The following is a 15123-nucleotide window of genomic DNA, read 5'->3' on the forward strand; positions in this document are numbered from 1 at the left end:
ATAAATAATTAAATAAATAAATAAATAAATAAATGTTCATGATGCTGACTGCCTGGCATGGCATGACAGAGCTCAGGCAGGTTCATAACCCTGCCTTGATGACCAATTTTGACTGTTTTGTCACCCTATAAAAACGCAGTTTTCCTACGTATACAGAACCTCCATGTAGCGAATTCCTCGATATTGTGAAGTTTTTCAATTCCCCAACGCCATTGAAGTGAATGTATTTGAAAACTCCATGTAACAAACATGTCGCGGCAGTTGACCTTGATATAACGAACTCAAGGCACCGACTGTCTCTTAGCTAGCACATACCTGCCAACCTGAAGATTTCAAAATTCGTAAAACCTCCACGACCGGGGGAGGAGGGGGGGGGGCTGTTTTTTTATTTTTTTACTTTCCAAGAATTTATCTTTGCGACACCCTTGCTCACTCACCCACAACAAAATCCGTGTCCCGTAGAGTAATGAGCGAAAACTCCATCGTGTCACGATTTATTTTTGCAACGCTTTTGCAGTTGCTGACTTGCTGACGAATCACACCGAGGTCGCTGTCACTGCGAACAAAACTTGTCAGGCTCGGCTGGCTGTCCGCGGCTCGCACGTATCCTTGGTGCTTTTTCGAAGCGATGTGGATCTTTATGTCGGATTTGCCACCATGAGAAATGTTAACATCACAGGCAAACGTGGTGCAAAATCCGAACTTCTCTCCTTTCTTAGACGGCACGAAGCACGGAAATTCTGCCGCGTACGACTTCAAAAATACTTCGAAGTACTGTCGCGGCTTTGAGCCCGCCATTGCACTGCGAAACCGCTACTACTAAACTTTAGAGTCACACAGAGTCGGACGCGGCCGCAGATCACGCAAAAACAGAGGCCAACACCAAAGTTGTCCTAACACGTGAACAAAGGAACAGCCACTAGCCTGGCGGAGGCGGTATCGAGTTTTGGATATGGATTCGTGTTCCCCCGAGTAGATGATAGAAGTCACTACAACGTTTGCAGCAGCTGATGATGATATCACAAATACGTGTTGCCCTCTCGTGGCCATGATGCTAATAGATGTCCGCACTTTTTTTTTTCTGAAAATAAAACATTTTCCGTAAAATTTCCCGCAAGATTCGTAAAATCGTAAGACTGGTCAAAATTTGTACATTTTACGGAAAATTTGGAAGAGTTGGCAGGTATGCTAGCACCGAGTTAAGGAAAATTTGCCAGAACCCCGCAAGTTTCAGGACGATAAAACATGAACTCAAGTGAGAGGAACGCCTACTATAGCAACTAGTGACCGCAGCAGATACAACACGTCGTGTTTCAGCGCTGACGCCGCATCTCCGCAGCAAATGCAGCAGTCTCCGCTGCTTTCGCAGTCGAAACATGGCACTACAATAGTTCATGCTCAAAAGCTGCCAAAAATAACAGAAAAAAGACACGGGTGAGCAGCGCGCATGCATCGCTGCTGCTCGCGGGCTCCCGCGCGTTGGCAATGGGAACAGCGGAGCGCACTGGCGACGCGCTGGCTAACGCGTTCTCTCCCCCAGACTGATTCCTTCTCCACCCCCTTTCCCCGCTCCCTCGTAGACGCGTCGCGCGAGCCGCGGAGGCGGAGGTGGACGCTGCCGCCGTGCTATCAGCGCGATCGCAGAAACATGCCTTCTATGACTTTAAATAATTCTGATTTACTGTAAACACTTTCAAGGTGCTTTCCCTTACATCAATTCTTCATCTGATTTTCGTTCTACATTGTCATTTTGGGTCTTCACGTGATAACTGCATGTAATGAAAACCTTGATGTAACGAAAAATCGCGGACATTTTACAATTTCGTTTTAACCAGGTTTAACTGTATAAAGTTCCCACTCATTGGGATTAGTTACCAAATTCTACTGCAACCTCCTAGTGGAGATCAACATTGGATCTTTTAACAGTAATAGCTCTACCTACATGATTTACAGTGCCTACCACAGTGCCCCTGCTTTAGCTGGATACAACTAAATGAAAAGTGACAGATGCCCTCGAAGGAAACCCTTCAACCAATGGCACTGATCAACCGTCATGACACTGCGGTTAAACCGACAGGGCCATGATGAACTCTCTTTTATCTGCAACACCCTCCGTTGTCATGCTAGCAAGATCGAAGATTATTCACATCATAAGATCCAACCAAAGCCACTGACTGCCGGGGAGTCTTTCCAGGTGCAAAATACACTTTTTTTCTAAAGCTGTACCTCATATAGTGCTGCGCTATTTTACAGGTGTGCTCATTTTTTGTGATCACTCCCTAAAACAGCAAACATATGTAAAAATATCCGATTCATATTTCTGCTGGTTCTATCCTTATTATTTGATTAGCACCTAATTTGGCTTTTAGCTACACAATGTAAGTTCATTCCGGTTTGAAAAACAAAAAACACTATTTGCACATCTACCGCCGTTAGATGTATTGTGGAGTTTTCAGTTGAGCGATGCCATGGTGATGAGAGCAGAGCCAGACGAAATCTCTGGTACAGGACAGGTACCACTGCAATGAGCACCTTAAAGGGCCACTGTCCACCCTCCGGTCGAAAATATTTTCTTCCCTCGTGACTGTGAGGCTTCGCCCCCAAAACGCAAGGCCGAAAAGATGTTTTTGAAAAGAGTAACTAATAACCCAGTTACAGCCACCACAATCACCCGATTCTGTCGTGCTTCTCTCCTCCCGTTCCCTCGCAAAGGTTTTTCACTCTCCTGCCCGGTCATATAACCTCCGCAAGCCAAAATCATCTTCCTCCTTTGCGTTTGGTGGGAGGTGGCACTCTGCGTGCGTGAAAACGAAACGGGTGAGGGAGCGCATGCCACGGCATTCATTGCATTCAGTCAGGCCGTGGCGAGGGTAAAGCACCCAGCAGCGAGCGGTGGACACAATTACTGGTGTAAGCCCATCTTTCACCCGTCAGTCAGCGAGACGGACCAATGGACGTCGTTTTCTAGTCCGACATTAGCCTTGTGGCTCAACGGGCCAGCGTAGAACGGGGAAGCTGGTCTCCCAAAGGAGGAGGCTGAGAGAGCTTCGATTTGTATTTTTGCTGGTTTTGCGGCGTGCGTATCGCTGTAGCATTTTGCATAGACTATCTCCAGTACCTGATCGAAGCATTGGGCTCCTTTGCTTAAAATGCCATACCCTGACCTTCAACTGCACTTCCTTTGAAGAACTGGCTGACGCACGGTGTACACCTTAAGAGACCCACCAAATCCCAGTGCCCGTACACGTGAATCAGCAGAGTGAAAAAGACCTGAAGCTTTGTAACGCTCTGCAAAACGTCAAAGTGAAAACAGCTGGCTGTCCTCGTTCAAAAAAGATGTTTGGTTTGGACTAGTAGACAACAATTTCTTGAAAACGTAGTGCAAATATGGACACGGACGACACAGAAGTAGATGGGATAGGTGCTAACTTCCAACTTTATTTTGAGAAAAAACCACCATGTCGAATATTTAGACTGATTGCCCCTATCAGTCGGTCAACATACACAAATATGAGCACGATCAAGATAAAACGAGGAGGAAAAAGAAAATAAAATAAAAAAGGCATTGTACCATACAGTAGACTCCCGTTAAGATGAACTCGCTTAAGATGAACCCTCGGTTAAGAGGAACAGTGGAGGTTGTTTGTTCGGTTCCCCATAGAGTCAATGCAAAAAAAATCCGCTTAAGATGAACACTTCGCAATCGCTAATCGGTTAAGATGAATTTTCACGGCTGGCCACACCCCACCTGCACAGCTTACTCGACCGTCCGAGCAGCGCTTCAGCGGAAAGAAAAAAAAAAAAAAGCTTTTCAGTGCCACGACTATCCGTGCCGCCGACGCACGCAGACCCAAGCACGTCGGTGTCGGAAATGCGATTCTACAAAGGCGGAAGAGTGCTGCTGCTCGTCCTCTCCCACCGTTCCCCCGCTCACTCCTTTTGTCCCCGCAGTAGGAGCAGGTTCGCGTTTCGCGTCGCGCCGGCTGTTTTGGTACGACCTCGGACAAGGACGAAACAGAGTGCAGAGAGGAAGAGAGAAAAAAGAAAAAGAGCATGCGCGGCCCAGCCAGCAAAACTAGCGAAACGCGGGAAAAAAAACGGTGAGAAGAAAAAGCAGCCAATGACGTTTCCCAATGGTGATCACGTGATAGTGTCGTCATGCCAGTGCTACCGAGCTCCGCGCCTTTGCTGACCGCCAACGACGCCTACTACACAGTGCACAGATCCACTGTTCATGGCGGGTGTGTGCGTCGTGTCCCGCAATTTTCTACCAGGCTGTACGCTGTCACCTCGTGGTGGGCGCTGTTTGTTTTCGTGCGCGCCGTGTTCGCCGTGTTGCTACTATGGCTAGTCGGCCAACAACTTGAAAAAAGCCGCTTGAGCTTCGTGAGAAGGCCGAAGTTTTGACCGAAGTTCGCGCCGGCCGGCTTTTAAAGACTGAAATAGCGCGCAAGTTCGGCATCGCGAAAAGTACTGTGAGCAGTATCGTAAAGGACGAAGTGCGGATTACCAGTGCTTTGGAAGATGGTGAGTTTGCGCCGAAGCGGGAGAGGATGCGCACAGCTATGCACAAAGACCTTGATGACGTTCTGCTTGCCTGGGTAAAGAGAGTGCACAGTGCGAATCTGCCAGTGAATGGAGTGCTACTGAAAGCTAAGGCGGAAGAAATTGCCCTGCGACTGAATGTCGAGTTTGCGTGCAGCGATGGGTGGCTCAACCGTTTTCGGAAAAGGCATGAACTGGCCTTTCGTTGTGTTGTCGGCAAGGCCGCTGCAGTGGATGAAGCGGTCTGCAGCGATTGGAGGCAGAACAAGATGAATGAACTTATGGATGAATATGGCCCTCAAGACATATACAATGTGGACGAAACTTCGCTTTTCTACCAGCTACTCCAAATAAAACGCTCACATTTGCTGGTGATGACTACTTGGCGGGCAAACGGAGCAAGCTTCGAGTAACAGTCCTCATGGGCGCAAATATGACTGGGACTGACAAACTAAAGTTGCTGGTGATTGGCAAATCTAAAGCACCACGCTGCTTTAAAAACACAAACACGCTGCCGGTCACGTACATGGCTAATTCAAAAGCGTGGATGACTCAGGCACTTTTCGAGCAGTGGCTTCAAGAGATGGATCGCCACTTCCAGAGACAGAAGAGAAAAGTTCTCATTGTTGTTGACAACTGTCCCGGACACAGCCACGTCGCTGGACTTCATGCCATCCGACTGCAGTTTCTACCAGCGAATACAACAGCGAAGCTGCAGCCTAAGGACCAGGGAGTAATAAGTAGCTTGAAGAGGCACTATCGTCGCTCTCTGCTGCAAAGGATGCTGATTTGCATGGAGAGCAGTAAGGAGTACACAGTTAACCTGTTAAGTGCTGTCCACTTACTGACGAGCGCCTGGGAGCAGGTTATTCAAGCCATTATTGCCAACGCCTTCCGCCATGCAGGATTTGTGGCGCTTAGTGATTGCTCAGTGCAGAATGACTACGATACTACGAATGAGGACCACATTGCGAACTTGGAGGATAGAAGCATTGTTTCTGCGCTGAGCAGCAAGGGTGCGTTCATTGACATCAGTGCGTATGTCAGCATTGACGAAAGTGTGGAAACGTGTAGGGCTGACACACTGGACGCTCTGATTGAAGAAGTGCTTGACCTACCATCGGAAACTGCTGCTGAAGATGACAGCTTGAATGTTATACCTGAATCTGCACTAGTTACCTGTGATGCAGTTGATGCCTGCCTAGACACTTTAGTGCAGTTTTTTGAACAGTGCAAGGGCACTGAAGGGTATCTTCAAAAGTTAAGCGAGATGTCTGCTTTTGTAGCAGGCCGTCGATTTTCACAACAGACACAAAAAAGATAACAGACTGGGTAACAGTCAACAACGCCTGATGCCTTACTAGTGCAAAAGTGTACAGTAAAAGCTCGTTAATTCAACTCCCGTTAATTTGGAAAATCGGATAATTAAACCTTCGCGCCTGGTCCCCAGAATTATGTATAGGAGTCTATGGGACGAAACTCTCTTTAATTCGGACGGATTTGACCGCACAACGGATAATTTGGACAACTTCGGGCAGCTACCGAGGCTCGAAAATGAAAATAAGACGAACGCGGTGCAATAGCGATACCCAAAAGTAGCATCACCATGGACATCAATTAATCAACTTGGCTCGACTTGTGGCTGGATGGGCGCTTTTTCTTGTTTTTTCAGGAGTCAACGTTACTGGCAGTGCCATTTTGTCGTTTTGCTGCTGTTGGTGCGCTACGCTGTTGTATTGAAGACTGCTCGCTTTAGTGCGGCTCATTGCTTCTGTTTTGCCTGAGCCCTGCAATGACATAGTGGCAGAAGTGTCGCCAGACGACAATGCAGATGGCTGCCCGGATTTCGGAGGTGTGCTGCCGGATGCGGTGACACTCGCCGATTACATCCGGCTCTCTAACTGAGGAAGAAATTGTCCGGGATGTACTGCACGGCGAAGGTTCGGAGGAGGAAGAGGGGCTACGAGAGGAGCAGCCCCGGCCCCCTCGCACTGTGAAGGAAGCAGCAGAGGCCCTCGTTGTGTTAGAGGAATTTTGTTGGGGCACTGCAGATGGCATGCGCGCTGCTGAGCACCTGGAAGGACTGAGGAAAATAGTATCCGCGCGGGTTTCTGCGGGAAAGCAGACAAGCATCCGTGATTACTTTAAGTAATAAAGGTCTGTTGAGATAAAATCGTGCATGCTTTTTTTTTTTTTTGTTCTCTCGATAATTCGGATATTCGGTTAATTCGGACATATCTTACCGTCCCTAGAAGTCCGAATTAACGAGCTTTTACTGTAGTAGACAATCATTAGTCCAATAAATGCTTGTATTGCAGTTTATTTTCCTGAAAAGCCATTTTATTCATTTGTTCTCATATACGAGGTATTTGGACACACTCTGCATGCTCAAACATCATTTTTGGAAGCACTCCTGATTAGACGAACTTCTGATAAGACGAACAATTTTCATGCTCCCTTGGAGTTCATATTAAAGGGAGTGCGCCCACATGGTGCCCAACTATGCCAACGCCTGCTATTTTTGAGATTCACATAGCAGACGAACTCCTGCCAGTCCTGCTCTGAAAGCGTGCTTTGTCGTGGTACGGTATAGCTCGTGTGCCATATTTATGTCACTCACAATCCGTATGCATCAGCAATCAAGCCAGTAATTGTCGCTCTCGATAGCTGCGTGCAAATTCATCGCAACAAAGGCCCCTTACAGCGGGCGCATGTGCTAGTTAGCGCTGCTCGAACCGAGGTACATGAAAAGGACGCAGCAACGGATGCTGTTCGTGGACTCGTTTCCCTGTATTCCGGGATGAAAGCTCAGGCAATGGTGACAATAGCCCTACCGTGAATCTGGAAAGCCGCATGTGTTTCTGCGGCGGGTCTACGGGGCTCTCAATTACATTGCTCTAGAGGTCGTATCTGCACAAAACCTTTGATTTTCATCTCTTCTGCATATAACATAACATTACAGAGATTAATCTCAGGGTTACCTGAGAATATTTTGGACGACGTGCATCCAGAATAAGCGCCCAGGATGAGAACCAATTAAACTTCCCAAAAGATGTGCGTATGAAATGATATCTGACGTTTTCCTGTTTCGGACCTTGAAACGAGTCCTTGGGACACGCGCTTTATTTCCTGGAGGTGTCCTGGCCACCCTGGCGATTACTTTTTTTTTCCTTGTACACAAGTTGGGAAGCTATGCTTACGCTAGGACAATACTAATGCAAGATCACCGCCTAGCTCGGCAGCCTGCCAGTTTAGCTCGATTACTGCACAGTACATACACTGTGTTTACAGATGCCAACAAGGCAGACAGACACGACAGGGATGAAGCATGGACTACCGAGTATCGGCTATACACTCGCGTGTTCACTTTTGTTAAAACGTACGGCGCACAGTGCAAAATGAACCACCACTATGCACTTAGCCAAGTTTGGTGCCTTAATGAGCTACCATTAATTGCGGTAGTGGACAGCAACCTTTGTGTAATAGGAATATCTAGTGCGGTAACAATAAGGCTTTTAAATGTAGACTGCCTGATTTCACGGAAGCACTGCTGTCACTGACCATTATCTGCGTTTCAAGTCAGCCCACGGTGTCGTTGGACCTGTTTCTCGACCTCGGCTCCAGCAGCGCTAAGAAGTGCAGCGCGCTGCCCATCTGAAATGGCATTTATATTCGACTTTGCTGCTGTCGCGCACGGTGACGTCCGGCCAAATCTTCCGTGCTCGTGAATTCCAAAAGGCAATCCGAATGCGACATGCGAGGAAAGCATGCTAGTAGAGGCGTTCGTCCGCTATGTGCGGCGCAGTTAGGCGCCATACCACCTATAAACAAGGAGACAAGCCTTATCAAACGTAATCTTTTTTTAAAACCTCATCCTAAAGATGGTCCTAAAACGTCAAAACCCGTCATTTAACGAGGGTATCTCTAAATCTGTGTTGTCCGTGCCCATATTTACACTATTTTTTCAAGGAACTCATTTGCAGGACACAGAGGGCAGCCAGACCTGGTTGAGTAGGAGCAGCATGCCTTCGCAGCGCTGGACAACACCTTCCAGCCTCTCTCTGAAGGACTCCAACGCTTGCCACTGGGACCGAAGCAGGCTCAGGGGTTCCATCGTGGTGGCCCTCTCATCAGTGCCTGCCACACAGCACTCTGCAGTAACAAGAGAGCAAATCAGGAGCAGGGAAACAACAAAAGGGGGGCAAAAGTTCTGAACGTTCAACTGATTTTTCTCATTTCCACATCAGGGAAATGAGAACACTGTACCTACAAACACAGTGGGCACCACGGGCACTGGAGAAAGGCAGATGTACAGGTTTAGTGTCATAGGCTGTCTAGACTTAACGACTGAATTAGTGAGCATAGGCAGAATATGTTATGCAAAGACAATTAAGAGAACCGATGGTCGTTAGGTTATGTAACCGAGTAGATTCTAAGAGAAGGCAAGCGTGGCAGGGGATGGCAGGATGCTAGGTAGGCAGATTATATTAGGAAGTCTGCGGGTATCAAATGGATGCAGCTGGAAGAGGACCGGGTTAATTGCAGAAATAGGCCTTTGCCCTGCAGCGGGCATAGTCAATTTGTTATCGATGATGGTTTGTGAGAAAGTATAGCTCACGCATCAGCATGCTGGACTCCAAAACTCTACGAGAAGCTTGTATGATTCAGAGAAACACTCATCTGATAGAGCACAAGTTACGGGTGCACCTAAAATAACGGCACACACTTGTCGCAATATTCAAAAAGATATCAGGTTCAAAATAACATTACATTCTTTGTTACACTCTTCTTCAAAGCACCTGCCAATATTTTGTGAATGTGTGAAAAAAAAGAAGTTTCCCATTTTTTCGGGTCACACTTTTGCCATAGACTCCTTCCTACACGTGCGTATTATGGTGTTGCCTTTTTTTTGCCTTTGAAACGACATTTCATGCTTGCACATTCAATTCTAGGATGTACTCAGTTTTGCTGCACGAAAGGAAGACCTCATAGCTGCACTGAAAAGTAATATAACTACTTTGAAAGCATTTGCTTAGGTGCTTTCCTATCTGGAATAACCCCAGTTGTTACCTCCAGTCAGTCCAGCCAGCAACGGCAGTGTCATTGCAATTTGCTTACATCAAAGGTCGGTGTTTGTCTGTGTGTTATTTCCTCCATATTACCGCAGGTTCTTGCAATACATCTCTTCCTCATCATGACAATCTTCGTTCAAAATTAAAACCTCCTCAAGGAAATGGCAAAGAACAAGCAATGGGTTAGTGAGCAAAACACATACAACTGTACTTAACATCACTGTTTCATATCTGTTCTGTTCATCTTGTATGCACATTGTCACAAGTAAAACAACATCGATTGCTTTCATTGGCATCAACTTTAACTAACACCTATTAGTTTCGCACCCAATTGCTGGCACAATGGTATTAATTGGGCAGCGTAAAAAGCCCCTTAAGCAAAAAATCTGGTGTTGTCAGTGCTCTGAGCGAAAAATCACAAGCATGGCTCTTGCAGGTGGTAGATGGGAGGTTACATGGCAGAGCACCGATTCTTCGACAGGTTGTTTGGCTTTACAAGACCACGTGACATCACAAAGTTGGGAGAAGCAGACAACTCAGTTTGCTCATTTGAGGTGCAAGGGTGGGAGAGGAATCAACCTTCCAGGGCTCGTGGGTGCCGAGCCAGGCACAGTACTCCTATGTCACGCAGGCACGTTTGACGTTTGTACAAATTGGTTTAAGCGTGCCTTTGTATCTATGGCAAGTGGTCGTCTACGATCGGCAGCCAGATAATGTGGTAGCTTAGGACTGCATGCTAATAAGAGTGTGTGAAATATCAGAGGCACAAATTAACTGCTTAGTAATTAAGCGAGCAGACACTACATGTACATGAACTACGAATCACAAGGGGAGCCACAGGTGGAGATCTGCAATATAATTGCATCACCCTTAAAGATGGAGTGTAAGTGTCCCCCATAATTTTCTGTGCACATCAGCAGCCTTCTTTTCCTTCATAGCCCAGTCAGGGCCAAAAACCCTAAGTCACCCCACTTCGGCCAGTGTCTCTCAGTGCTAGAAAATGGAAACTTTAGAAATGCAGCTGTAGACAACTATCCCTTAATCCAATTATTTCCAGCCTTTATCAGCCATACCGAAGTGTAAAAATGTTAATATGAAGGCCAGCTGTGTAGTCCCATATTTATTTCTTTATTGGTGAGAAAGTGCACATTTATTCACCTAAAGTCAGCCTGCTATGCTCTTCAAGACCAGAAAGCAGTTTACCAAAAGAATAAAACAATAAGCACCCAAGAGATCACACACAGAGAACTTTCATGACTCACTAACAATCGTACCTTGCATCCACACATATCACAATAGTGACAACAGAAAAGACGTGGTAGCAAAAAAAATTGCTTGCCAAGCCAAAAAGGAGACGTGTTGTCACAGTCACCCCAAAGGCCGGCAAGTAAAGATTAAAGCACAGATTAGAAAACAATAGCTTTTAATAGAATGAAAGGGCACAAGCCCACAAAGTTTAGCTTATGCCATCACAATAGTGAAACAATGTATTTGAAGCCAAATGCTATGACGGCCCACTTGACGTCTTGCCAACACATTAAATATGAAGGCAGCATTCAGCTACCGTAATGTTTGTCTAAGCACCATCTCAGACTACAGGCGACTTAGAGAGTTCTTTCAAACAACTACAAGTCATTCATGAAGCAAATGCACCGAAAAAAGAATGCTCTACTAGCAACAAAATATTAATGTTAGGGAAAATTTCCTTATGACAGAGCAAGTAAAGAATTGAAACAACCCAGACGTGTGGCTGATAGCTATTACCCCTCACAAATGGAAGAAGGAAATTAATGAATCACTTGATTACAACAGTGCTTAAAGAGTCGCAAACAGAATTACACACCATTGATGTCTGAACTAACTACAAGTGGTACTGATATTCGTGACGAAAAGAAATTTCAAATAAAATACGAGTGTCTTCATTTTTCTTTAAAAATCTATATCTAAGCAACTGTGGCACTGCATAATATTTGCGGATCATTTTACTCAATTTTGATTAATTTAGAATGATTAACGTTCATCATACTAACTCGGTGTGAAGTAACTATCAGAGGCAATGTGATCAATCGGTTCCAGTTCTAATTCCGGCAGAGAAATAAGTGCCTGCGTTTCAGCATGCCAAACTAAATCTCAGCTGTAACACTGAGCTATGCTGTTATGTATTACTCTGTCCGAGTCGACGGATAACAAAACAACGGGTGCAGAATGTGCCACTACACTCTCTGTCTATAGGCAGGTCGGCGGTAAGGAAAGCAACACAAATGATGAAAGGACTGGTGAGAACGCGTGTATAGTGGCGTGGCACGTCGCTGGATGCCACCCGACGGCTCAGACCTGGAATATTCGCAGGAGTTCTGTCGCCCGGCCGCTCCGACGCTAGGTCGGGTCAAGGACTGATCGCGAGCCTTCCCATCCCGCAAACGGCCGGTATTTCAAGCTTGACGTGCACAAAACTCAAGCAACTAAACCTGTTGCCGCGCAGCTGTGAACGAACTCTGAGCGATCTTATCATCGCTCAGGGGGCTTGCTCGGCAACTGGACAAACATCGAGCCGCTCTCCTCCGTTGCCTCTTCACAGATCGCGCACGAGTGACAACGGCTGCGAGATTATATCTCAGCCGGATGACACTATACGTTAGAAAGGCACAGAACCGTCAGTCGCCCTGTGAATGAGTCACAAAAAAGAGTCACGAGCTTACCAGGCACAAAGAGCGAAACGTCGTACGCACGCCTTCGGCTGTCACGCGGGTGACAAGAGCAGCGCCCGAGTGTGGGCGAAGAAAAGGCCGCAGTGCCTGAAATAGACGATATATTAGGGTCTCAGAGACGTGAAACCTAACGTCCGGTTCCCGGCTCTGGTTTTGACAGTACGTACGAAATAGCATTGCGAAAGCTGTCCCTTTCCCCCATCGTCTCCCCCCACCTTCCAGAGAAAGGGATCACTTGAGCGGCTAAGTTCGAGATGCGAGGCTGCCGCAACAGGTCACGTCAGAATCAACTAAACAAAAAGAGCGCTCATAATGCGCATTATGAACCGGCGAGCACGCTCCCTAAACAAATAAACTGATCACACGTGAACACACAAATCGCGTGCGGTAAAATACAGTTCAGGTTGCCACCGGTGAAAGAAGCGAACGAAACACGCATCGAAGAGCTTGTCTCACCTGCTTACATCACCGATGGCGCGAACTCGCAGGGCTCCCTTAAAGGCTTGTAGCGTAGAGCTCAATGTTCAGTGACAACGCCGGCTTATTGATAGGCGTGATCTAAAAATCTTATAGCGTTTTTCGAAGCACAGGTACGGTATAGAAGCAGTGAAAGTCAGAGGAGAAAGAAAAAGAACGCGGCACACACGGTTTCCACGACGCTCACGAGCACACTCGACGAGAAAACTAACAAGAACAAAACAAGAAATGCGCGTTCTTGCGAATGGTTGCCAACTCCTTTCCATAATATTCTCAAACATTCCCCTCATCTTCAACCAATGACACAGTTATAAAAGCACACGTATTATTCATTAAATAACAAGTACATTTCGTGCAGTTCTACTGGTTCTACCACTGAATCTAGCACGCACTTAGACGCAGAGTTTAGTTTCAGTTTCGCTTTCAACTTTCGCAATGATTTTGACGCGGTCTTCCGAGCGATGAACTGTCCGGTGAGGCACGCATCGTCGATCTAAAAATACAGTGTTTTGCTTTCCTCTAAGTCAACGGTCTTAAAGACAGGGTCAGGGTATTTCTCCGGCCTGTACCTTCCCATTTCCCCCTTACCGGAGCGGCATGCACGTGTCGTTGAGTTTAGCAAACATCCAAGAATACATTACTTCACCGCGTTGCTGGAGGTCGCAAATTCATGTGATACTTGACAAACGCGCGCCCACCGCACATTTGACGCAGCTGAAAAACAAAAACAGTACCGCTGAGTCTGAAGCAGGATCGGTTCGGTAAGGCGCGGTGAGTTTAAAATATTTAGTAATAGCGGTAGTAGTATACATATAGTATATGTAGCACTACTACTACTAATACTACTACTGCTACTACTACTACTAATGATACCACCACCACCAGTAGGGTACAACAACGTAGTAGTAATATGAGTAGTAGTAAAGTAATTAAGGCGAAAGTCTTATATTGATCGTCAGAAATGAATCCCGCCACCAGAGTGAGGATCGAGCCTCGACACCTAGCGCTGAGCCATGAACGCTTCCGCTTGCCTCCACCCACCCCACCCTCTCTCACCCCCTGGTGGCGAGTGTAACCGTGTAACTATAGGCACCGCGATGCAAACCCTCGGGCTCTTGAGGAGGGTCGCCACTAAAGGAAGAGGCCTCAAGGAGAGAAATTTACTAAAACTAATCCAGGCGTACGTAATAAGCAGAATCAGTTACGCCACGCCCTACCTGGACATCAAGGCCGGCGAAAAAGATAAGTTAGACTGCCTGATTCGAAGATGCGTTAAGAAGGCGCTAGGACTGCCCATGGGTACCTCGAGCGAACGACTGCTCGAACTCGGGGTGCATAACGTACGTGGGCAGAATTGGCGGAGGCAGTGCGAGTCTCCCAATTAGAGAGACTAAGCACGACCGAGACGGGCAGGGTAATCCTTGCAAAAGTAGGCCTCAACCCAGACAGGGGAGTTAAAAAAAAAAAGTCACAATTAATAGTGAAATCAGGAATGCCTTGGTAGTCCCCCCCCCCCCCCCCCCCCCTTCCTTAGGAATATGCATCCAGAATTTAATCTCGAAAGAAGGGCCAAACGAGCTGAAGCTCTAGAGCGACAGTTCAAGAACATGGGAGCAAAGAAAGTAGTCTATGTTGATGCGGCAAGTGGCAGAACAGGTGCGGCGGTAGCTTCGGTAGTCGATGGCCGAGGGGCGCCGGTATCCGCGGCAGCCATCAGAGGCCGCAACATAGAGACTGCGGAGGAAGTTGCGATAGCGCTAGCTTGTGTAGGAACAGAAGCCAAGTTCATAATTAGCGACAGCAAAACTGCCATTCAAAATTTTGGGAAGGGGAGGATATCGCCGGAGGCGGCCAAAATCCTCACCCAAAGAACGAAAAATAGGAAAATTCGGTTAATTTGGACACCCGCTTACGCTGCCGTCCCTGGTAACGAGGCGGCTCACGAGCTAGCCCGAGCTCTCTACTTCCGGGTAGCCGTCGAGCCCCCCGAACACTGGGCATATGACGAGCGTCGGCAAAATTACGGGGAAATCATCGGCCATTATAAATTGGGACGTAGACTGGTACCCCCACCAGATGTTAGACTAAATAATAGAGAAGCTGTCGCGTGGAGGCGGCTAGAGACTAATACGTTCATGAACCCGGTCTGGGCGTTTCACGCGCTACCAGACTTTAGGGACAATGATCTCTGCAAACACTGTGGGGCGAGAGGGACCCTCGACCACATAATTTGGGAGTGCCCACAATCTCCAGGGATAGGGCAAAATATTACAAGTAGAGAAGCCTGGGATACCCTGCTGCGAAGCGCGGACCCTGCGATC

The 15123-nt window shown here is 47.1% G+C and overlaps 1 protein-coding gene across 3 annotated transcripts in view; it reads right to left on the bottom strand.

Moving 5' to 3' along the window:
• Window positions 1–13050, bottom strand: part of LOC146187457 (uncharacterized) — a 40988-nt gene extending 27938 nt beyond the window's left edge. The window contains exons 1-3 of one of the 3 annotated variants that reach the window (XM_084607709.1): window positions 12782–13050; window positions 12317–12412; window positions 8549–8697 (exon numbers count right to left, since the gene is read on the bottom strand). In XM_084607709.1, the coding sequence (XP_084463835.1) occupies window positions 8549–8659 (111 nt within the window). In that variant the 5' untranslated portion in view covers window positions 8660–8697; window positions 12317–12412; window positions 12782–13050. The remainder of the gene's footprint in view (window positions 1–8548; window positions 8698–12316; window positions 12413–12781) is intronic. The other 2 variants (XM_084607707.1, XM_084607708.1) reach the window with 2 other exon arrangements.
• Window positions 13051–15123: the final 2073 nt, after the last annotated feature.

Source organism: Amblyomma maculatum, chromosome 6, assembly GCF_055883805.1.
Source record: "Amblyomma maculatum isolate TAMU_Amacu chromosome 6, ASM5588380v1, whole genome shotgun sequence".
NCBI classification, from domain to species: Eukaryota; Metazoa; Arthropoda; class Arachnida; order Ixodida; family Ixodidae; genus Amblyomma; species Amblyomma maculatum.